Genomic DNA, 26,461 nt, shown 5'->3' with positions numbered 1-26,461 from the left:
TAGACACCAAAGGTTTCTCCTCTATTTCTTGCAGTCTCCGGACTTTTTAAGCAACGGTAAACTTTCGTCACCACAACAGAAGGCCCGCCTCTCCATTCATTCGATTGGACAATGGAAAAGAACGCGAATGACGTTGGGCATTTTTCCCGTAGATATATATACGTAGATACCCCATTGGACCGCTCCAAGCACGTAGATGCGTGCGCCATTTTGGAACGGTCCACTTGACGTCATTCACCATACTGTAGGTTCGCAGACCAACGGCTGTGCAGGACTGTGGCATTTCGAATATTCACTGATTACTATGGTCAGTTACATAGACCTATGGGTGAATGACGTCAAGTAGACCGCAGTGAAATGGAGGACGGCTCACGTATGACGGCCCATAGAAACAGTCGCTAATGAGGCATCTACGTATATATATCTATGGTTTTTCCGCTCAGAGTTGATTTTTTTTTCAACTTCAGGCGCTCAGAGGGCTACTGCAAAAACGTGAGGCGCAGCAGGCGGCGAAAACTGCCAACAGAGAACCATTCAAAAGAGGCGCCTCCAACTGCAAAAACGCGTTCGGTGTGATCGGGGCCTAAAAGTATTAATTTCTTTACAAAAATAAACTGACAACAAACCTTTGAACAACACTTTAGTGTTTGGTTTCGAATCAGTGCAGTGACTCACTGCAAACAGATAATTCTGTTGATCCAGTTTTTTTAAATGAACTGTTAAAAAAGTGTTTTGATCAGTTTGAATCAGTCTAACAAGTCACTGATTAAATAAATCAATTATTCGAAATGCTTATTCAGTAAAACGTATCATTACTACCCCGTAAAGGTGCATAAGGACAAGCCGGGTCACATGAGGTAAATCTGAACACACTGTGTGTGAATTACCTATAGAAACTCTTTCAAAAACAGTCATTGTATAATTCACAAACTAAGCACGGATGCTTTCAAGTGTCAAAACAGTTCATCACAGTTCATTCAAATGAAAACAACAGGGCGTTTGAAAATCCAGCGCTCAGACAGGTGCTAGTTTTGCGAGCTGATGGAATGTGTGAGGATGTGAAGTTCATGTCACTTCACTCCTCTGTTTCCTCACTTCTGCGTAGACATTGGCATTCTGTTCACAAGCTTCCAACAGTGGTTCACATCACACTGAGTCGTGTTACACTTCTTTTCCCCAACCAGCATACTGAGAGAAAGACTTTTGGGGTGAAGATATAGTGATACAGATATAGTGTATTATATTGATGAAAACATACAAACCGAAACAAAGGGCAAGGACTGTGCTTCTATTCTGTCTCTTTGCTGTTGGTCGATTTAACAGAGTATTTAGGGAAGAGGTGTTTAGGAGCTCTGTTTGGGAGCGGAATGCACCTGTGTGCTGACGGATGTAGAACAGGGACTTTTTTTTCCAGACGTGGCTGACAGCCACAGCTGCCTTCCAGATGTTTATACATCTGATTACTGCATAAATAAAGTAGCCTATCTGCTCCAATTAACTACACTTTGCCATTGTCATTTGTAGTTTCAGAGGATTCTAGCCTTTTTTCATTACCCCCATGTACACTTTCTCCCCCTGACCATCTCTGCCTGTGCTCTTTTTCTGTGTATGTATAAAAGAGAAACATTTGAACTGAACACTTCTAAAATTACAAATGAACACATTTGTAATTAAAATGTATAATTGCTTACATGACTGCGTTCACAGACAGCAGGCATCCACCTCCAAAAGCAACGACTGCATTTACTGTTTTGTATGCTCGCTCCAAGGCGCAAGTAATTTATTATATAGGAAAATTATTATATTCAGTGGCTTCTCCTACTTTATTAGTGATATATAGTGCCAGTTTATCAGGAAGTGATGATTTTTTTGTTGTCTTTGACTTGTTGGATGGAAATAGAGCTTACTCACAAATGTTTTATGTGATATTCCAATTTTGCGCATAAGTTAAATTCGCAACTTTGGATGGAAACCCGTCTAAGGTAAAGACTCACTATGAATGGATGATTCTTCTGGACTAGGTTTTTTTTTTATATAAATTTGCTTAAAGAAAACTCAAAAATCAGTCTTAAATATACAAAATATGAATGTGAATCATTTTAACAACTCACTGCAAAACACTATGAGCAAGATTTTTTAATGAATTTAATGAAAATTAGTTTTGAACAGTATTGAGTTATCGATCTGAATCAATGTAACAATTGTACAGCAAACAAATGATTCTTCTGAGCCAGGTCTTGTATATGAATGGGTTAGAAACACTCAAAAATGGTTTGAATTGGCATAATGACTCACTGTCAACATGTGATTCTTGTGAACTGGTTCTTTTAAATTAGCTGTTTCTTAAAAAAATAAAAAAATCAGTGTTAAACATATTAATGTAAAGAACCACTTTTATTATTACAATAATTTAGTGTCAAAAATCAGAATGAATTATTATTCTGAATCAGTGTAAAGACTCTTGTGGATGATTCTTCTGGAGCAGGTCTTTTATATAAATTGGCTAAAAGACTCAAAAATCAGTCTTAAACATAGAAAATAATGATGGGAATCATTTTAGCAACTCAGTGCAAAACATCCTTATGAACAAAATCTTTTAAATTGGCTAAATAAGTGAAAAATCAGTCTTGAATTAATTATTGGTCTGAATGAGTGTAACGACTCCAATGGATGATTCTTCTGGACCAGGTCCTTTAAATTGGCTCTTGTACAAAAAATGTGAATCATTGTAGCAGCTCACTGCAAAACATTATTCTTATGAGCAACACCTTTTAAATTAATTGGTTAAAAGAGTGAAAAATCAGCCTTGACTGAATAATTGGTCTGAATCAGACTCACTATGAATTAGCCTTAAACACTCTTGAGTTATCGATTTGAATCAATGTAACGACTGTACTGCAAACATATGATTCTTCTGGGCCAGGTCTTGTATATGAATAGGTTAGAAACACTCAAAAATGGTTTGAATTGGCATAATGACTCACTGTCAACATGATTCTTGTGAACTGTTTTTTTTAAATGAGATGTTTATTAAAAAAATCAGTCTTAAACATATGAATTTAAATCAATGAAAAGAACCACTTAAATTATATTATTACAATAATTTAGTGTCAAAAATCAGTCTTGAATTTATTATTCTGAATCAGTGTAAAGACTCACTACGAATGGATGATTCTTCTGGAGCAGGTCTTTTATATAAATTGGCTAAAAAACTCTTAAACATAGAAAATAATGATGTGAATCATTTTAACAACTCAGTGCAAAACATCCTGATGAGCAAAATATTTTAAATGAATTGGCTAAAAGAGTGAAAAATCAGTCTTGAATGAATTATTGGTCTGAATGAGTGAAAAGACTGGAATGGATGATTCTTCTGGACCAGGTGCTTTAAATTGGATAAAACAATGCAAAAATTGTAAAAATAAATAAATAAAAAATAAAAAATTATAAATAAATAAAGGATAAAACGATGCAAAAATTGTAAAAAAAAAAAAAAAAAATCTGATGTGAGTCATTGTACCAGCTCACTGGAAAACATTATGCTTATGAGCAAGACCTGTTAAATGAATTGGTTAAAAAAAAGTGAAAAAATCAGTCTTGACTGAATTATTGGTCTGAATCAGACTCACTACGAATGGATGATTCATTTGGACCAGGTTTTTTTATATATATAAATTGGATGAGAAAAACTCAAATGTCAGTCTTAAATATACAAAATACTCACTGCAAAACACTTTGAGCAAGATTGTTTTAATGAATTGGTTAAAAAGAGTGATAAGTAGTTTTAAAAAGTCTTGAGTTACTGGTCTGAAACAACTGTACTGCAAACAAATGATTCTTCTGGGCCAGGTCTCAATGGTTTGAATTGGCATAATGACTCAGTCAACATGTGATTCTTGTGAACAGTTTCTTTTTTTTTTTTTTTTTTTTTGACTTGGTGTAATGACTCACTGTGAACTTATGAACTGGTTTAAATGAGCTGTTTATTTAAAAAAAAAATCTAAAAATATGAATTTGAATCAAATGTAAAGAACCACTTCAATTGTATTATTACAATAATTTGCGATCCTGGACCGCAAAACCTTTTTTGACCTTGTTTTGATATTTTTGCACTCTCAGATGTCAGTAGTTCAAACAGATGTACCATAAATCAATGGAGAGCTTATTTATTCAGCTTTCAGATAATGTATAAATCTCAATTTCAAAAAATTGACCCTTATGACTGGTTTTGTGGTCCAGGGTCACAGTGTCAAAATCAGTCTTGAATGAATCAATGGCCTGAATCAGTGTAAAGACTACGAATGCTTGATTTTGCTGGAGCAGGTCTTTTCTAGAAATTGGCTAAAAAGACTCTCTTATATATTCTTAAACATGCAAAATATTGATGTGAAACATTAACAAATCACTGCAAAACACTATGAGCAAGATTTTGTAAATAAATTGGTGAAAAAGAGTGAAAATTAGTCTTAAACAGTCTTGAGTTATCGATCGGAATCAATGTAACAACTGTACAGCAAACAAAGGATTCTTGGTGAGAGATGATTTATATGAATTGGTTAAAAACACTTGTCAAAATCATTGTCAAAAAACATGCAAATTATGGTTTGAATTGGAGCAATGACTCAACGTGAACAGATTAGTCTTATGAACTAGTTCTTTTTAAATAAAACTTTTAAATAAAAGAAAATACATTCAGTTTAAGTCTGTATTTATGGTTTATCTTCCTCACCCAAAGCATACACATTTATTTATTCTTTTGGTGCTTTTAATTTAGTTTTTTGTTCCTTTCAGAGTTTGGAAAATATAGTCACTATGAACTGTTGTTATAGGGGGAAAAAGCTGCATAAAAAAATCTTAATTTTTTTTTTTCCTTTTTTGTTCAACAGAAAACACAATGTGAGTTTTGGAATGACATGAGAGTAAGTAAATAATGACAGAATTTCATTTCTGGCTGAACTATTCCTTTAATAAAACACCAGGGACCAAGCGTTTGGAGGGGTGGAGAGAGAACAGCTCATTCCACCGCTAACTGGGAATGTCCGTGGCAGGGATTGTGTGCATGTCCGAGCATGTGAAATTACTCCCTCCCCCAGCACCCGTCTCCGTGACCCGCCTGAACTCGGCCTGATCTACTCCGGCACCAGCAGAAAAGCCCCACATCCTCATCAAAAACCGCTGGAGGCCGCAGATGATGAATAGGGGCGCTGGATCTATTAATTCCCTGTAACAGTTCCTTTCTAGCTCTTTAGATTCCCAGCGCTCCCGGCACGCTTAGCGGTGAAAGACGATGTGCTAAGCTAATGCTCTCGTCGCCGCAAAGCAGCTTTGACTGTAATCAGGGAATACAATATGTCACCCTTTTCAACACTGTGTATGTAAGCCACAGAGAGCAAATATGAAAATACGTGTCCTGGCAATTTTATATGTGTTTCTGTGTTCGTAACACAAGGACAACTCCGTACCATACCGTCCTGTTCTTTCCGCCTCTACCGCTGACCTTAACGAAATGCATTAAGAGGCTGATGGCCATAAAGACGACGTGTCATCAAACATCTTCTTTCCTTTTACTGCAGATGTCAGCCTGGCTCCTACAGTGTCTTTATCGGGATGCTTAAAGTCTTAGTAACACCATCTGTTATTTGAAATCTCTCCTTTCATTGCAATAGCCTTGCATAGACAAAGACGGACTTACGTAAAGCTTGTGATGTTCACAGAGTATTGTTCAAAGTATCTTCTCTCTGAGGACACCGAGCAAATGAGGATACGGCGGTAACAGCGTTCTTTCAATTACTCATTATCAGATACGTTTCACATAGTCTAATCAGTTAGTTTTACAAATAATGCATCTAAATTAAATTAAAACAAAGTGCTTTTGCATTTCATATGCTTAGAGGATTGAAAACGATGAATACAAGATCTGAAGCCACTTGTTTATAAAGAAGTAACGCTGCCCGTCACAAAGCACACAAAGTCATCCCTGTGAATTGATTACACCATTCTGAAGACAACTGAACAACTGTCTGAAAAGCAAGACCTGGAAACGTGCCACTTTGAAGCAATCACGGTGTGCCACTGTAATTGCAATTTTACAAAGTGGCCTCTTCAATAATGGTGCTAGAAAAACACTGTTCAAGTTATTAAATAGCTGTCGTATTTGTGGTGAGCAGCATTATCAAAACCTCATAGCACCATGAGGAGTAATTTTACACAGTGTGCTACAGGCTATACATTATTGTTAACAGAAAAAATACAGTATGTGTGTAGATAGATAGATAGATAGATAGATAGAAAAGTTATGTTTTTTTTTTATTTAAAATACCAAAATGATTACAGTCGAGGTCAAACCTTTACCATACACCTTGTAGAATCTTGTAAAATGCATGTTATTTTTCATTTAAAATAATAGTTAAAAATTACAAAAATTAACCTGTTCAAAAGTTTACATACGCTTCTTTGGTTTTTCAGAATTTTTGTGTATTTGAACCCTTTCCAACAATGACTGTATGATTTTGAGATCCATCTTTTCACAATGAGAACAACTGAGGGACTAATATGCAACTATTACAAAAGGTTCTAACACTCACTGATACTTTAGAAGGAGAAACGATCCATTAAGAGCCAGGGGGTGAAAACTTTTGAACAGAATGAAGATATATAAATTTTTCTTATTTTGCCTAAATAACTTTTTTTTTCATTTAGTACTGCCCTTCAGAAGCTACAGAAGATACATACATGTTTCCCGTAAGTTAAATTGACCCTGATCAAACACTTAATGCATCGTCCTTCCTTCTGAAGCATCAGTGAGCGTTTGAACCTTCTGTAATAGTTGCATATGAGACCCTCAGTTGTCTTTAGTGTGAAAAGATGGATCTCAAAATCATACAGTCATTGTTGGAAAGTGTTTAATTACATAAAAATGCTAAAAAAAAAAAAAAAAAAAAAAAAAAGAATATGTGGGACCTGAAGGGATTCATAAACATCTATCACTAAAAAAAAAAAAAAAAAACAGCTGTGGATCATTCAGGTAACAACACAGTATTGAGAATCAAGTGTATATAAACTTTTGAACGGGGTAATTTTTATAAATTCAGCTATTATTTTCTCTTGTGGACTATATGTAAACATCTTTTATGCGAAATCTCTTATTCAGGTCAGTACTAAATAAAAACAACATGCATTTTGTATGATTCCTCTTATTTTGCTAAAATAATTAAAATTTTCAGTTTCTGCATGGTGTATGTAAACTTTTGACCTTTTTAAATATATTTTTATACCTTATAAAATATAGTCTAAAAAATTTTTTAAATCTGGCATGATTTAAACAGTCCTAATGAATAAAACATGATAAACTATCCTGTTGACTTTCCAATGAAAACAAGAATCTGATTCTACATACTGCTGTAAGATAAAATCTATTTTAAATTATTAAAGATGTTAGTCTAGGATTAAAGTCTTCGCTGGTAAGAGCAAAGCAACGGCTTAGACACACTTCCAGTGTCACCTCCGTTTATAAGACACAATCTAATTCAGTTTACACTCAATAAAACAATTTTAAGACCTGAGCATCACATGGTCAACAATTAAATAAAGATTATTCATACCAACTGAATAATAAGTCAGTGCAAAACCAGCAAGTAAATCACTCACATTGTAGGCAAAAAAGCCGGAAGCACCTGTCTGACACATTATAGTCTACTACTCTATAGTTTTCTGCTTGTCAGACTTAACACTGCAAAAAATGCTTTTCTTACTTAGATTTTTTGTCTTGTTTCCAGCCAAAATATCTAAAAATTCTTGAACCAGGAAGGATTTTCTAGACAAGTAAAAATTTGTGTCTTGTTTTTAGTAAAAACAAGTCAAAATTAGGTGAGTTTTTGATTAAAACAAGCAAAATAATCTGCCAATGGGGTAAGAAAAATAATCTAGTTGTCTGCTTGAAATAAGATTTTTTTTCTTACCCCATTGGCAGATTATTTTGCTTGTTTTAAGCAAAAACTCACTTAATTTTGACTTGTTTTTACTAAAAACAAGATAATAATTTTTACTTGTTTAGAAAATCCTTCCTGATTCAAGCTTTAAGAAAAGCATTTTTTGCAGTATTGTTAAATGCACATAGCTCGTAAGAGCGGGATACTTAACGGCTGGCACGCTTCTATCGCAGCATAACATATACCGCCATGCCTACATCTTATCTTTATTTTTATTCAAAAGACCATGAAATTAAAACTCTCCTGCGTGCATCGAATGTGAAGATAATGCTCTCTGAAAAGACGGTTTGCTCTGTCTATTCTGTATGCAGCTGCTGTAATGAACTGTACACTTGTGAAACATCGGTTTGAAGCGTGTTTGTGCATGCGAATGCGTTCATGCGCGTATCTGTGACCTGCTTACTAATGCGTGGGAGCATACGCTTAACAAGTCAATGCTTAATGGAGTGACTCATTACTAGTGATTTTTATTCCTACGGCTGTTCAGTCAATTCAGATATATTTAGAGAGAAAAAAAAAACAGCTCAGAGGTGACCGGAAACAACGTCCGAACATCACCCGGAGCTACCGGCGTACTGTATGACGCTGATTTGGGAACTGTGCGACTCACCGTCCATCCGCCCCCATCAGTAGTCATGTCACAGAAGACCTGGAAGCCTGCTGGGTAATGTGTGGGGAACACAGAGTAGATACCATCCTCTCTTTGCCCGCTGGCATAGATGTCACTGCAATCCCTGGGTCTGGAGCCTGCCAGAAGATACAACATGCCAGCATCATCAATCTACATTACACGCCAAGCCATAACCGCACCTGTTTTTTTCATTTTTTGAGAAGCCCGTTCGAGGTACGGCGTATGAAAAGAAAGCTTACAGACTTCAAATCTGTCATCTCGCACCTGCTGTCTAAGCAGTGGCATGTCTCTTTCACACTGCTGGAAAGCTTATGAGGGAATAGGTGTGAAACCATTCTAGGGCTCATTAGGGCTGGCTGGAGACTTGAGAATATGCAGCTAATGAGGAGTTTTTTTTTTTTTTTTTTTACCTTCTCCACCGGCGCAGCCCTTGGGCCGGACGCTGCGCACCGGAGCCCTCTGCAGATCTGCCTTGAGACGGCTCTTGATGTTTCCGGTTTCCTTCTGCATGGAGCTGAGCGCGTCGCTCACCGAGTTCACCACTTTCACCATGTTGATCTGGCTTTCCGACAGCAGCTGGAGAGAGAAAGCAGGGGAAAGTAGTTTGAAGGACAGAGGATAACACATATGATCTATTTCTTTTACTGAAGCTTTTAAGACTCACATACTCACATGTTTGAATCAGACTGACAAATCCATTAGAACACTAAAAGCCACAGTACAAAGTAAATCAAAATATCCATTTTGATTAATTCTTCCAATGTTTACACTGCCGTTCAAAAGTTTGGGAACAGTAAGATTTTTAATGTTTTTAAAGAATTCTCTCATGCTCATCAAGCCTGATTTACTTGATCAAACACACAGAAAAAAAAAACAGTAATATTGTGAAATATTATTGCAGTTTACAATCTGTGTTTTCTATTGTAATATATTTTAGAATATCATTTATTCCTGTGATGCAAAGCTGAATTTTCATCAGCCATTACTCCGGTCTTCAGTGTCACATGCTCCTTCAGAAATCATTCTTATATGCTGATTTATTACTTTTATAATTAAACAGTTGCGCTGCTTAATATTTTTTTTTTTGGAACCTGTGATTATTTTTTCAGGATTCTTTGATGAATAAAAAGTTTAAAAGAACAGCATTTATTCAAAATAGAAATCTTTTTTTAACAATTTAAGTCTATGCTATCACTTTCTATCAATTTTACACATCTTTGGTGCAAAAAAAATAATTTCTTTGAAAAAAAAAAAAAGAATAAAAATGTACTGAGCACAAACTTTTAAATGGTAGTTTACAGTGTTAAGAAAGTTTTTTTTTTTCAATTTAATTTTAAATAAATGCTTTTTACATTTTTATTTAAAGAATTTTATTTAAAGAATCCTGAAAAAAGGTCACAGGTTCCAACACAATATTAAACAGTTTTAAGCAGTTTTATTAACCTTTTTTAACATTGATAATAAATCAGAATATTAGAAGGGTCTGTGACATCGAAGACTGGAGTGATTCGGCTTTGCATCACAGGAATAAATTACATTTTAAAATATATTCACATAGAAAACAGAAATTTTACATTGGAATAATAATTTAATAATTTAAATTCACAATATTACCGTTGATCAAATAAATGCAGCCTTGATGAGAGTAAGAAACTTCTTTAAAAAAAAAAAAACATTACAAATCTTACTGATCCCAACTTTTGAACTGCAGTGTATATATTTATACATATAGATATGTTTAAAATATATATTTATAATTTATAAAATAGAAATAGACTCTAGTCTAATTTTAGCATTATTATAATGTATTAAATAGTTTAATGTTTTAATAGTTTTTTATTAAAATGTAAATCACAAATTAATCAGGGCGGGGTTTTAACACAAATTTCGCGATTCAATTAGATTCTGATTCACAAGCTTGTGCTTCGATTTAATTAAATATAGAATATTTTGATTAAAATACAGCTACAGTAATATGCCAAATTTTCCCAAAGAAAAAAAAAAATCTCAACTAATGCTGTAAATATACATGAGAGCCAGTTAGTTCTACATAATACATAAGGTTAAAATTAACTGATTTGTATACAAACGCTTAAATTAAACTCAAAGTTTTTATAATAATACAATTACAACAGTTACAACAATTACATAATTATATTTCTACTCCGATTTGTTTTTTGAGGTATAAACATTTCAATGGTGGCTGTCACAAAGACTTGATGGATTTATTCAAACATAAATTACACCGAAGAATAGTAAAAACTATAATGACTATGCTATATGATGCATATATTTAGCAAAATGCTCCTCTCTAGAGTTAATTTTTCTAGCTGACTATTGAGGTCACCAATTTTTCTGAGGTAAATGCGACTTTATGTGACATTGTTTACAAGCGGTTGACGTCTTTGCACGGTTAACACAGATTGAGCGATTACATGAGGCAGTATATGGTTTCAGTAAGTTGTACTCTCTTATAACATTCCTTCAGATGTTCATGTTTATTTCATGCTGAAACTGATTAAAGCAGGTTGAGATCCTCAGTTCACATACACTTTGCACTACCGCTTCCATGGTACTCGCTACAACGATCTCTCTCTCCACATTAAACAGAGTCAAAATGGTATTTATTGTTTGAATATTGTAATAATATAGACAGAATTTGAAATCTGACACTTTGTTTCATACCAAAAGTAACAAAGTACAAAGCTTATTGCAATGTATTTGATGAGAAATCAGAAATCATTCTAATATGAAATGTTTCTGTGCTGCTCAAGAAATATTTCTTATTAAAGGTGTCGTATTATGCTCTTTTACAAAGTCTTTATTTTGTTTTGGGGGTGCACTAGAACATGCTCTCATGCTTGCTGGTTCAAAAAACGCTTTTTTTTCCACATAATTTACATTATTACAATATCTTTCTCCCCAGGCTGGCACAAATGACTCGATTAGTTCCTGGTTTGATAAAGGTCCGCCTTCCGAAAAACTAAACGTGTTGTGATTGGTTAGCAGTCCCACTGCGTTGCAATTGGCGAACAGCTTAGACGGCGTTTCAGTCCTGCCATGCTCCTTCCCAAAGCAGCAAGTTCTGTATACAACTGCGCAAGCTAGATTAAAGTGATTCTTACGTTTTATACATGGACATTTTTCTTACAAAAACAGATCGGATCGCTAAAGGAGGCTCTAACTGGCCCCTCCAGAGCCATGTGAGGCACGTTTTATTATGGATCGACTTGTTTTGGACTGATGGAGAGAAACACTTGTCTATGCCGTTCAGTCTATGCTGTTCTAAAGCTTGGGAGTGCCAGGATTATTTTTAACATAACTCAGATTGCATTTGTCTGAAAGAAGGAAGTCATATACGCCTAGGATGTATGTAGGGTGAGTAAATAGTACGCTACAGTAGTGTTGATCCTATCGTCAGCCTGCGAGATCTGCTTGTTTTTTTGACCCTCTATACTGCACACGTCAACGGCGCAGCACAGCTTCAGCAGGTCTACCGGAGCAGTTTGCGGACACTTTAGTCAATGCTCACGTTTATACGAGCCGGCTCGCTGAAGCATTCCAAAAGCGGCTGTCCATGCTACATTACTAAAGTTAGGCGAATCCCCCACCTCATCCCTCCTCACTCGCCAACGATTCAAATGTCTGTAGGCGGGATTTATTTGAATGATATTCTAATGGACCGTGTTGTGAAATCATAACATCTGGAAATCAAACGCTGTAGTCCAAAGGAGCCGTTCGTTGTAGTTCTTGAAAAGGGATTTTTTAAAAACCAAATATCTCCCTTTGGAGTGGACTTTGAGATTTGTAACTTTGTAGATGTTTTTGATGCCCAAACATACACACCACACACTGGCTAAAATTCAAAAAGTGAAAAAGCATAATAGTACCCCTTTAACAAACCATTGAAAACCATTTTGCCGCTTAATATTGTTGTGAAAAAATTGCTTGCTACTGAAATCGTGTTGCGTCATATCTGTTTTGGACATGATTTTTTTGGGGGCTTTTGGCTGTTATAACAGAGCTTTGGTTGACTTTGGCCTTTCCTAAAAGCCTGGCTTAAACAATAACAACAATAGAGTCTCTCGGCACTGCATTAAAGTAACAGGTGCACTGCGCTGCACAACACTGATAGTGCTTCAGTTTAGCAGGCTCACGGCCAGCGGCTCTGGAAGCCGCTCGGTTTGAGTTTCCCAGACAGCTCTCTTTATTGCCTGCATCAGCAAAGCCGCTCAGGTCACCTCCTCTACGGAAAAAAAAAAAAAAAAACTTGATTCTGAGTGAGGCAAACTGCGTGCTTTTCCCCAAGGACAGGTCTTCGTGTCTCACACATCAAACATCATGAATCAACGTGGCACTGGAGTATGTAGGAAGCTCAGTTGGCGATTAGCGAAAATTAGCCCTAAAGTGAAGCCCGTTTCCTATGACACATGAAAGCGCAAAGCTCTCCTTTGGGGTGTGAAGGAGCATCATGTTCTTTGAGAGTGTGTCGTTAACAAGTCTGCGTGTGCGCATATGTCGCTGTGAAAACACTGCAAGCTAAGTGTGAGTTGGTGAGTACGCGTGAACTCGCTTGAAGTTGATGACAGCTGACGCGCTGTGCGGATGGTCAGGACATTATCACTCGCTGCTCTCAAAATGCTGCCATAGCAACAACACGTCTATCATTACGCGGCCCGTCCAGCATCAAAACAAAAACATCACGTGTTTGAAAAAAACGTAATGTCCCCAAAAGTACAATGCACTCCGCGTTCTAACCTCTGACTAACCCAATTGTCAAATGACTCGAACCTCTTGGAACACACTCAACAGGACGCAAGACCTTAGTCACCACATATATTCTAAACATTGCCCCTCTTTCATTAAAGCACACAGCAGGAAACTACCAATTAAAAGAAGTTTATGAATTATTATTATTATTACTTCTACTATGGATAACAATATATAAATTCAAAGTATTAATAACAATAATACCATTATATATTGTTATTACTCCTACTGTGGATAACAATATGTAAATTCAAAGTAATAATAACAATAATAAACAATAACATTATATATTATTATTATCACTACTACTATGAATAATATGTAAATTTAAAGTAATAATCATATTAACATTATATATTATTATTATTTTTACTTCTACTATGGATAACAATATGTAAATTCAAAGTAATAATAATAATAAACAATAACATTATATTATTATTATTATTATTATGAATATTCACTGCAACACAACAATCCCCTTTATCTGTCCAAAGAAAGACAATTTTGAGAGATTTTAGATACAGACAGAAGAAACATTTATGAAATAATTTTTTTTTTTTTTTTTATAATTATCAATGCTTATATTATGGACATTTAAACAAACAAATAAATATTATTTATTTATTTTTATTTAATTTTAATAATAATGTTCAAACAAAGATACATTTGGGTGTTGTTAAATACTGACAGTTGAAAAGTCAAAGTGTTGAAGAAACACATTTTTTAGGTAAGAAGTTATTTTTATTATTTATTTAGGTTAATGAATTATTATTATTATTATTATTATTATTATTATTATTATTATTATTATTATGAATATTCACTGTAACAGAACATTCACTTTTATCTGTGCATGTCCAAAGAAAAAAAAAAAAAAAATTGTGTTGCGTTATTATTTTAAATATCCACCGTAACAGAACATGTCCAAAGAAAATAAAATAATTTTTTTGTTGTTGTATTATTAAAGTATTTAAAATATTCACAGTTACAGAACATTCATTTTTATCTGTGCATGTTTAAACAAACGTAATTTTAAGAGATTCTATTTACAGACAGTTAAAAAGTCAAGCTATTAAAGAAACACATTCTAGGAGTGAGGGGGACATTCAAACATTTTATAAATGTTAAAAGCAAGGTCATCCTGTGCTTGTTTAATTGTTAAAGACATGAATGAGAATTAATGAAGTAGCTGAAGTACTGCTCAAAATTACAGCAAAATATACTGCAAAAGTATAGAAAAAAAGCATGCTTGTCTTTAATATATTTAGATCGTGCTGATCACATTTACACTAGAAGATTCAATTAAATTTTAATCTGAAAATTATATACATGTAAACAACATTATCACCACACGACCTCATCATCACACTGCATCTTCTGGCATCTCAGAAATAAAAGCCATTTGGCATTTTTAATTTAGTTTTGCACAAAAATTTCTTACAATTTTACCATCTGATCAAATAATGAGTCAAGAAAGAGAGATATTACTTTTGGTATATAAAGGAAACGATTTATGTATACAGAAAAATCCTGACTGTACACAGAATACATGCATGTACTGTATACTGCAGAACCAGCAAGAGCAGGAAGGTAGTAAGCTATTACGAACACAGCCAATGTCACGGCATGGTATCGGCCACATTAGCGCCCACTGACTGCACATCCACCCGAGGTCTGTATACTTTCATTGCTCTAAAACCGTGTTAAGAGATGATGGAGGGAAATGAACTGAGGTTAAGAGTCTCATGCCAAAACATTTTAGCAGATAAAGAGACACAGATAGCCCCTCTTTTAAATAAGTGCTGCCTGGCCCATTTGTCATATCCAGGCTGGACCAGGACATCGATGGCATAAACATTATTTAAAAGAAATTTGCTTCCTGTTTGAGGGGCTTTCATTAATCACAGACGCATTCGAACGCGCTTCCTCCGCAAGCCGCCGTATCATCAATAATGTCGCCAACAGAGTACGCGTCCAAGTTTGGAACACAGCTCTCAGTTTTGGAAATGACTGATGATAGATCAAAGGCGAAAGATTAATAAGCACAATCGAACAGGAGGAGACCAAAGGGAAAAATTGTGCTGCTTGCTGACACATCGAAACTTTCTTAGTATGCAAATGACTGAAACACAAGATTCTGCACTCAAGTGAACTGAGCTTTTCCTACAGATTGTGCACTCATTTCCAATTTCTCTGGTTCTACAACAATAGCTTTCAGATAATGGTGCCGTTAAGTTATTTTAAACCTAATTTCAAAGCAATCTCAAAATGTACTCATAGTCAAGTCAAAAGTCTACATACACCTTGCAGAATCTGCAAAATGTTGATTATTATACAAAATGCATGCTGTTTTTTATTTAGTACTGACCTTAATAAGTTATTTCGCATAAATGACATTTACATATAGTCCACAAGAGAAAATAATAGCTGAATTTATAAAAATTACCCCGTTCAAAAGTTTACATGCTCTTGATTCTTAATAATGTGTTGTTACCTGAATGATCCACATCTGTGTTTTTTATTTATTTTTTGTTTAGTGATAGCTGTTTATGAGTCCATTTTTTGTCCTGAACAGTTAAACTGCCTGCTGTTCTAAAGAAAAATTCTTTAGGTCCCACAATTTTTTTGTTATTTCGTTATTTGTGTGTTTGAACCCTTTTCAACAACTGTATGGTTTCAAGATCCATCTTTTCACACTGAGGACAACTGAGGGACTTATGTGAAACTACTACAGAAGGTTCAAACGCTCAATGATGCTTCAGAGCGAAAAACTATGCATTAAGAGCCAGGGGTGTAAACTTTTGAACAGATTGAAGATACTCACAAGTTTCCCAGAAGACAAAAAAAGTAAAATTTACCCCGATCTTCAAATTCAAAAAGTTAACTTTGGAGATGTTCTAATATTGTTGGACATACAAAAAGACAAAAAAAATAATTTTTATTTTAAAAGCAGTTGTTTTATAAAACTACTTTTTTTTGTTTTATAAAATATCTTGAAATGTGTTTTTGGGTTATATTTCTTTAAAAATAAATAAAAATATATATTTTTGTAATTTTTCTGTGTAAATATATAGAGTTAATATATATATCTCATCAACAAAAAACCAATGACTTGTACATATACTATGGCCAAAAGTTTTGTTTGACTACTTTAGCAATTCCATCTGAACACCTCTGGTGTGACTTTAAATGCAGACCTTGAGCCAAAACCTCATCACCAAATACCAATGATTTGTACATACTGTATGGGAAAAGTCATTTTAGACACTTCCAAAACTGTTGCAACAGAGATGGAAATACAATTCTTAAACACATTGTTTCCATCTTTGTTGCCACCGTTTTGAAAGTGCCCTTTTCTGTTCTAAAGAAAGGGGTGTCCCAATCCTTTTGTCCATGGTGTATGTACTACTCATTGGTGTTTGGTGATGAGTATATGACTCAAGGTGTGCATTTAAAGACTTTGCTTTCTGGAGACCAATCAAGTTCTTCCACGCTGACTGAATCAAACCTTGCCTTATACACAGATGCACTGCCTTGTTACAATAGAAAAGGGTCCTGTCCAAACTGCTGCTATAACATTAGAAGCACACAATTAACTATAATATCGTTATATGCTTAAACATTAAGATTTATACTAATGGAAGTTACTAAAGTAGACAAACCTGTTCATTAGAAGGGGGTGTCCCAATACTTTTGGCAATATTGTATATATATATTATAATCTGTATATCACATTATAATTAGAAATGGTAGTATTTAAAATTAAAGGTCATCCAGAAAAGTAATAGCTGACGTCCCAAATAAGAATAATGTGTGTGTATGCGTGTGTGTGTGTGTGTGTGTGTGTGTGTGTGTGTGTGTGTGTATATATATATATATATATATATATATATATATATATATTAGGGGTGGGCATAGATTAATTTTTTTAATCTAGATTAATCTAGATTAAATCTTGAAATTAATCTAGATTAATCTAGATTAAAATGGCTAATTTAAATTCTGCTGAAGGCATTCAGAATATGTGTGCTACCCAAATAATGACTAAAAGTAAGTCTTTGAGAACGGGTTTCTCAAGCCAGGTGGCGCATTAGACCAGGCGCTCATCTCCTGTTTCCAAAATGCATTACAAACTGCTTGACAATTGCATTTACAACACAATTAACTATACAAACTTGTGTAACCAAGTACTTCTGCGCAAAAGGCTGTACGACGTGCGCGTTCCCGTAAAATACACAGGCACGCGGGTATGGATAGCCTATCTGCGTGCATAGTCTTCCAATAAACTGCGTTGCTTTTAGAAGCGTCAATTCAGTTGTTGCATATAGTTTAATGTCTTTATTTCGGGATTATCAAAGTAAATTATAACTCAAACTTGAGATTTTACTGGGCCACAGCAGATTTTCACTGCAACGCACGCACCTGCCCTGAAGCGGCTTCATAGCTGCATCCATGTCTGCGCGTCTCATTTGATGTGGTAATTTCACAGAAGTTGAAGACTTGTTCTCGCCCCCTACAGTGCAATTCAACTAGATATACGTCATCCGCGCTAAAATATCAAGGTGAAAGTCATCATATCTTGCGTAGTTTAGACCCAGCTCCCAACCCAACTTTGAGAATAGATTAACGGCGATATTTTTTTTATCGCGCGATATGAGTCTCACGTTAACGCAGCACGTTAACGCCGATAACGGCCCACCACTAATATATATATATATATATATATATATATATATATATATATATTATATTATATTATATTATATTATATTATATTATATGCATATATATATTAATATATATTAATAAATTAATAATCAAATAATTAACAACAATGTCATTGTCTAGCCATAACAACAATCACAAAAAAAGTTAAGTCGAAACTGATCTGTCAGTTGAGACACCAACCTAGCGTTTGGCGGCAGACGACAGATGCGATTTTGCCAGGAGAAAAGGGAAAGTGTCAGCATGTATTAATTTCAAAGTCTGGCTGACAGATGAGTCAACATTTCCTTCCTCCACCCACCTTCTAAAGCAAAGGGCAAAAGAAAGTGGTCTCTTTGCCAAAAGTTTATTGTAAAGGAAGAAAGGCCGCAGGCTTCTCTTTTCACAGAGCAATCTCCCCCGGCAACCGCTCTAATGAGTCCACACTCATAATTAACAAGAGCATTTTAATAAGGTCCTGTAGCAGGACTAATAAGTTCTCCTGCAGGACCAAATAGGTTTAAAAAAAAGACTGTCAGAGAGTTCCTGCCCTTTACAAAACCCTGGTTTCATGACACGCTGAACACGGGTGTTAAGATGCTGTTAAAGTGGAATAGTGAGGTGCAAACTACTTCCCCAAATGCATGTTACTGATCTCCTGCCACTTCAGATGTGCTGCCAACTCTGCAGCCGTGGCAGTGACCTAGTTGTGAGTGCTCCGGTCTTAACAAGGAGAGAGAGACAGCAGGTACTTGTGCTTTGTACCGGAAGCAAATTATGTTGCATAAAAGTTAATGTGCAACTAAATAAAAATGTCAATTTAATTTAGGTTAAGCTGACTTTGCGATCACTGAATTTAAAAATCTGACTTTTTCCGTGCCTATTTGCAAAATCGAGTCCCCAGTGCATCTACCAACCTAGAAAACCTAAAAATGACAACAAAGTAACTTTGTTTTGGTAAGCCTTTCTCTGCAAGCTTGAGAAAAAAAATGAGCCGCTCAGATTTTGCTTCTCCCGTGACGTGGTAAACAGACCTTATTATAAAATTACCACCCCTTAATCTGCACGTTTTCACCCACAGCGCTGCCATTTTGTTGTACACAACACAAGTTCCTTGTAACTGACTGTTTTTGTAACTTCTGTGTGTTTTTAACACAAGCTTGTGTGTATTTGACCATTTAAGCGTGATAAGACATGAAAGAGAACTTCGTTTAGTAGTCACATGCCACGTGACAGACGCTTTCTGTGTGCGTGTTTCGGATGTGTGCGCTTAGGAAACCGTATATCAGAAGTTTAAACTAATATATTTTAAAATGCATGATTTCCGAGTGATAAACGTGATAATCAAAACCAAACAAATGTCTTTTGGTGGAGTATCTAAAGTACGAGCTGTGTGCCTCACACTGCTCCGGGGGTAAAAAAAAAAAAGGCCTCCTGTAGCGAATTGATGCATTTTTGTAACAAAAATATCCATATTTAAAACTTAATAATCACTTTAATTTAGCTTGTGCTTCCTGTTGTACACAGAAGCAGCTCTAGGTAGATGACATATGACATTGACGATGCGCTGCTCTGAAGTGATGAACGTAATATAAAACAACAGTCATGAATTAGATGTATAAAATAAGGAGTTGTAAAGAAAAATGTTGGAAGATTTCGATATAAGCCAAGAGGAGACTGGTTTTTCTTTGCTAAAGTAAGGAAACTTTGCTTCCTGTGCTCCTGTAAACAAACGTTGGTTTGTGCAAGACTCGCCTGCGTATGTGCAACGCTGACATCTTATGTCCTCCGCCCGGAAGGGCTACTGTGTAAGACCAGTTGGCACAAGTTAGATTAAAGTTTAAAATAAGAATATTTTTCTTGCAAAAATGCACCGATTCACTATACAGGAGGCCTTTATTTACCCCCCGGAGCCATGTGAGGCACTTTTTATTATAGATGAATGCACTTGTTTTGGACTGATGAAGAGAAATACCCACCTATGCAATTTTTAAAGATTGGAAATACCAGGATACTTTTTAATATAATTCAGATTTGATTTGTCTGAAAGAAGGAAGTCATATACACCTAGGATGCCTAAAGGGTAAGTAAATTATGGGCTAATTTTTATTTTTGAGTGTACTAAGCCTTTAAAGGAGACCTAATATGCTCCTTTTTACAATATGTACTATAAGTCTCAGGTGTCCCCTGAATGTGTCTGTGAAGCTTCAGCTCAAAATACCCCACAGATCATTTATTATATCATTTTGAAAACACCTATTTTGAGTGGAAGCAGAAACACACTGTTTTCATGCATTCCAGAATAGGGCTGTGCCTTTAGAGCTCATAGGGCTGTGCCTTTACAGCTGCCATACTCAGCCATATGTGACCCTGGACCACAAAACCAGTCTTAAGTCGCTGGGGTATATTTGTAGCAATAGCCAAAAATACATTGCATGGGTCAAAATTATTGATTTTTTTTTATGCCAAAAATCATTAAGAAATTAAGTAAAGTTCATGTTCCATGAAGATTTTTTGTAAAATTCCTACTGTAAACATATCAAAATGTAATTTTTGATTTGTAATATGCATTGTTAAGAACCTAATTTGTACAACTTTAAAGGTGATTTTCTCAGTATTTTTTATTTTTTTGCATCCTCAGATTTCTGATTTCAAATAGATGTATCTCAGTCAAATATTGTCCTATCCTAACAAACCATACATCAATAGAAAGCTTATTTATTGAGCTTTCATATGTTGTATAAATCTCAGTTTTGTCAAATTTAACCTTATGACTGGTTTTGTGGTCCAGGGTCACATATCAGTATAAACTTCTAATATAGGATTGTCTGAGGGCACACATCCGAAGCACGCACACAGAAAGCAGCTGAGTGCATACTAAACTAAGTTCTCTTTCATATCTTATTGCGCTTAAACTGTCAAATACACACAAGTTTATATAAAAACATACACAAGTTACAAAAAAAGTTAGTTATGTCTGTGAAGGTAAACAGCTGGGAAAGAATGTGCATGTTTATATTAGATCTGTCTGGCAGCAGCGTAATATACAGATAATAAATCAATAAATCCACTGCTTTCTCGTCCCCTCTGAGGTTGGGACTCTAAATAGTATTCTGCTCATGTTTTGCTCAATTTTGTCATGGCATTAGAACTGGAAAAACAAAATGACAGTGTTGTGGGTGGAAACCTGCATATAATATTATAATAAGATCCCTTTCCTATGTCACCAGGGGAGCGAAATCTGACGCACTTGTTTTTTCACATGCTTGCAGAAAAAGGCTTACCAAAACAAAGTTACTGTGTAGTCTTTTTTTTAATTTTCTGGGTTGGTAGATGCACTGGGGACACAATTACTGTTCTTCAACACAGAAAAAGTCATTTTCAAGATATGTCACCTTAAATGATAGATTTGTTGATATTACATCAACTGGAGCTGATTATTGTGATGCTTTTATCAGCTGTTTGGACTCTCATTCAGACGGCACTCATTCACCGCAGAGGATCCATTGGTGAGCAAGTGATGCAACGCTAAATTTCTCCAAATCTGTTCCTATGAAGAAACAAACTCATCTACATCTTGAATGGGCTGATGATGAATAAATTCTAAGCAAATTTTCATTTTTGGGTGAACTATTCCTTTATGGAACATTTCCATTGCACTAAAAGTTCTTTATAGTGGAAAAAGTTTCTTTAGATTTTAAAATGTTCACTGGAAGGGTCTTTGGGGAACAAAAAAAATAGTTTTTCTATGGGACTGCTGTGAAAATCCCTTTTGGACCTCACTGTATAACGCTGAGATCAAAAGCATGCAGACTCATGCCATGTTACACAGTGGTAACATTCTGTGGAAGTTATGCTATAAAAGTGGCATATTCACTCCAGTGCGTCACTATGTTCCCCGTGTTCTAGTTTCTCGGGAGCACTGAGGTGGGATAATGACTAAGGAGGCCTGGATTCAGCCAACCTCATTAATGATCCAGGGCTTCTGCCGAGTCAGATCGCTAGCACCTTGGGATCCACAAAAGAAACCTTTATCCATCCTTCAAAGACGCCCTCAGGATAGATTTACTTAGCATCTCTGCAATTCCACTGTCACTGGAAGAAATAAGCCTTCTATTGATCAAAGGTGAAGCATGTGAGTTTTGCACCACTAGTGGCAAAAACTGAAATTGCAAAAATAAGAGATCCCAAACACTCCTACTACCCACTTTTCAGCAGCCTTGGCTACCGAAGTTTTTTTCCCATTAATTTTCTCCATCTAAGCTATAGACCCAACCAATCAGCTCTGTGATGAATATTACTCTGTAATATTTGATTTGAAGAGCAAATAAATAAATATATATACTGTAAGTTTTTTAAAATGTTTAATTTAAGAATTCTCCTATGCCTATTAAGGCTGTATTTAATTGATCAAACATTCAGAAAAAAAATAATATTGTGGAATATTATTACAGTTTAAAATAATAGTTTTCTATTTTATTATATTTTCAAATACAATTTATTCTTGTGATGCAAAGCTGAATTCTCATCAGCCATTACTCCAGTCTTGAGTGTCACATGATCCTTCAGAAATAATTCTAATATGCTGATGTATTACTTTTATTATCCACATTATCAATATGGAAACAATTGTGCCGCTTTTTTATTTTATTTTTTGAACTTATTTTTTGTCATTTTTTCTGAATTCTTTGACGAATAAAAAGTTTAAAAGAACAGCATTTATTCAAAATATAAACATTTTCTAACAGTATATGTCTTTACTATCACTTTTTTTTTAAATTTAACACATTCTTGCTAAACAAAAAGTATTAATTTCTTCGAAAAAAGAAAGAAAAAAATTACTGACCCCAAATTTTTAAACTGTAGCTTATATTGTTACAAATGATTTCTATTTTAAATAAAAGCTCTTCTTTTGAACTTTTTATTCATCAAAAAATCCTGAAAAATGCAACTGTTTTTAATATTGATAATAAATCATCATATTACAATGATTTCTGAAGGATCATTTGACAATAAAGACTGGAGTAATGATGCTGAAAGTTCAGATTTGCATCACAGTAATAAATTAGAGTTTAAAGTATATTAAAAAAGAAAAACACTATTTTAAATTGCAATAATATTTCACAAATTACTGTTTTTCTGCATTTTTCAAAACATTTGGAAGAAATTAATACTTCTATTCAACATAACTGCATTAAATTGATCAAAAGTGGCAGTAAAGACATTCACAATTTTAGAAAAGATTTCTGTTTCAACTAAATGGATTTTTACTGAATTCCTATTCATCAAATAATCCTGAAAAAAAAAACATTGTTTTCATAAACATATTACGATTTATGATTTCTGAAGGACCATGTAACACTAAAGACTAGAGTAATTGCTGCTATAAATTCAGCTTTGCCATCACAGGAATAAAATACGTTTTAAAATACATTAAAACAGATTTATAGAAATACTGGAACACTCAAACAAAAAGAGCAATTTCCCTATAGCGTTTGGCCAGTCGCTTACATGCAGCTGTTTCTGTACGTGAAAAATACATTTGATGATTTCTATTGTGATTTAATTGAGCTTACTTTATATAACATGATCGAGTCCACTATTCTAGTAAGAACTGGGCAGATATTGCATTTCATTTTATCTGTAGAGAGTAAGTACACAGAGGTTATAGACAGATCTAATCATGTGAGCTCAGGATATCATGGTATACCTGTAATTAAGTTTTGAAATTACCCTTCAGAACTTTCGGTCGGTATTCTTGTAATTCCGCTCAACGGCCTCGTATTTGCTTTCAGATTTATCTTGCGGTTTTCAAATAGAGAGTGTGCAAACCAGCTTATAGCTCCCATCAGCCTAACCACGACAAGCGGATGCGTCCCTTGGGCTAAGAAATCCATCCATATCATGAAGTTATCTCTGACTCTGTGATAAATAATAAAAAGTTCCCATGATATTACTAGGCAGTATAGTCTAAACTCCACAAGGCTGAGGAATACAACCCCCTTTTCTCAACCCTATCATCCCTATTGATGGGGCTGTGTTTTTATTGTCTGGCCTAGGGAATCTAATGAAAGCATGGCCCTAGTTTACTGGCTGAATTCATAAAGCGCTGATCTGAATGTAGGGGCCGTAGATCCCATCTGTCTCTCATTCTGTCTCCTGCTCTCCAGAGCCAGCATCATCTGAAATCATGCTATCACATATCAGACACACAGAACACCTACAGCACTCTGATAAATATTGTAAAAAAAAAAATATGGGCAATTATACCATACTTTACACAATTTAACAAGGGATTTGACTGATCAGATTTTTAGGAGATTATCAAGACATCTCTATAACAAAAAGGTGTAACAAAAAACTATTATGAGATACTAGGAAACTATATAATAATAGATATTTAAATATATTGGTCAAAATATACAGACAGACGACTGTATGTAATATATATTTTATATATATTTTCATAATGCTTTCGAATAAAAAAAAAATTAACGATAAATATTCTGTAAATGCATATAGCAAAAGTAAGATAGATAGATATAATAATGCAATATTATATTATATTATATTGTTATATGAATTGTCAAAAGTTTTGCAATAAAAAGCAGAACAGCCAAATATCAAGTAACATGAATCAATAAATAAAACATACGTAAAATATACTTTAAAAATTATCATTTAAATAGTATGTAAATATATTATATTATAAGCATATAGCGAATGTAAAAAGCTTTACAATAAAATATAGATTGTACAATGTAATTTAATATTTTTAGCATATTTTATAATATTAAATTAGGTCATTTACAATACAATATTGTATATATATATATATATATATATATATATATATATATATATATATATATATATATATATTATATTATATAATAATTATATATATAACATTATATTATATCAAAAATAAAAAGCAGAACAGCCAAATCCCAAATAAATAAAATGTTCATAAAATATATTTTATAATACTTTTGAATATAAAAAAATGATTATTTAAATATTATGTAAATATATTATATAATATGCATATAGCAAATGTAAAAAGTTTTAGAAATAAAATATAGATTTTACAATATAATATAATATTTTAAGAATATTTTATAATATTAAATGATGTAATTTAAGTATTGTATAAATATAATATAATATATTATATATATGTGTGTGTGTTTGTGTGTGTACCTGGTATTCATCACGTTGTGGGGACCAAATGTCCCCACAAGGATAGGAATACCAGTATATTTTGACCTTGTGGGGACATTTCTTAGGTCCCCATGAGGAAACATGCTTATAAGTCATGCACAATGAGTTTTTTTGATGAAGTAAAAGTATGCACAATCTCCTGTGAGGGCTAGGTTTAGGTGTAGGGTAGGGTTAGGGCGATAGAAAATACGGTTTGTACAGTATAAAAACCATTACGCCTATGGAATGTCCCCATAAAACATGTAAACCCAACATGTGTGTGTGTGTGTGTGTGTGTGTGTGTATATATATACACACACACACACACACACACACACACACACACACACACACACTCAAAATTAATATACAGACAAACAACTGTACGCAATTTATATTTTACAATATTTCTAAAAGATATAATAATATAATATAATATAATATAATATAATATAATATAATATAATATAACATAATATAATATAATATAATATAATATAATACAGTATAATATACAAAAAGAAAAACGTTTTGCAATAAAAAGCAACACAGCCAAATCTCAATAAAGCACATTCAAATTGGTCTATATCTCTTATACAGACATTATCAGGTCGACTGAATTGTCTGCTATAAAGTCCATGTGGTGTGCCACATCAAATAAAGTCCTCCACTGCTTGACACCACTGAGCTCCAGTGCGTTTTGTCATCTCATCTTCAAATGCACAGTGAAAATGAGGTGTGTACCTAGTGGGGATGTTGGCATACGGCTGCGCAGTGTGAGCTCGATCCCCCACTAGTTCACGGGCAAGTCACTTCCCTCAAGTTTCAATTAAAAAAAAAAAGGAAAAGAGACTGAAATAAAGACGGAGTCGTTCATCACATAGGGAAAAGCTCATAAAGAGCTGTAGTATGCCAAAAACATATTGGCGGAAGAGACAAATGGTATCTTGTAAACACTAGAAGATTTGTTGAATGTTTGAGAAACCTTAGTATTTCAGGCTCAAATTACTGTCAAGGAAAACTAATCTCTCCGTCTGCTGTAATCAGCGAGTGTTACACTCATAAAAGGTCATAAAGTGGGAGCTTGTGGGACATTGTGAGTAATGGTGCTTGTGATTCTCTTTCACTCTTTCGTCTTGACAATCCAGACGGTGCTGATGAA

At 34.4% G+C, this 26,461-nt stretch overlaps 1 protein-coding gene across 2 annotated transcripts in view; it reads right to left on the bottom strand.

Moving 5' to 3' along the window:
• fibcd1a (fibrinogen C domain containing 1a) overlaps positions 1–26,461 on the bottom strand; it is a 160,280-nt gene that overhangs the window by 88,224 nt on the left and 45,595 nt on the right. For both annotated transcript variants that reach the window (XM_073818977.1, XM_073818978.1), the window contains 2 exons: positions 9,030–9,195; positions 8,599–8,735 (listed from right to left, as the gene is read on the bottom strand). In XM_073818977.1, coding sequence (XP_073675078.1) covers positions 8,599–8,735; positions 9,030–9,195 — 303 coding nt within the window. The remainder of the gene's footprint in view (positions 1–8,598; positions 8,736–9,029; positions 9,196–26,461) is intronic.

This window comes from Garra rufa, chromosome 15 (assembly GCF_049309525.1).
Source record: "Garra rufa chromosome 15, GarRuf1.0, whole genome shotgun sequence".
Taxonomy (NCBI): Eukaryota; Metazoa; Chordata; class Actinopteri; order Cypriniformes; family Cyprinidae; genus Garra; species Garra rufa.
The sequence above is the reverse complement of the archived record's forward strand: the minus strand, read 5'-3'. Positions and strand labels throughout refer to the sequence as shown.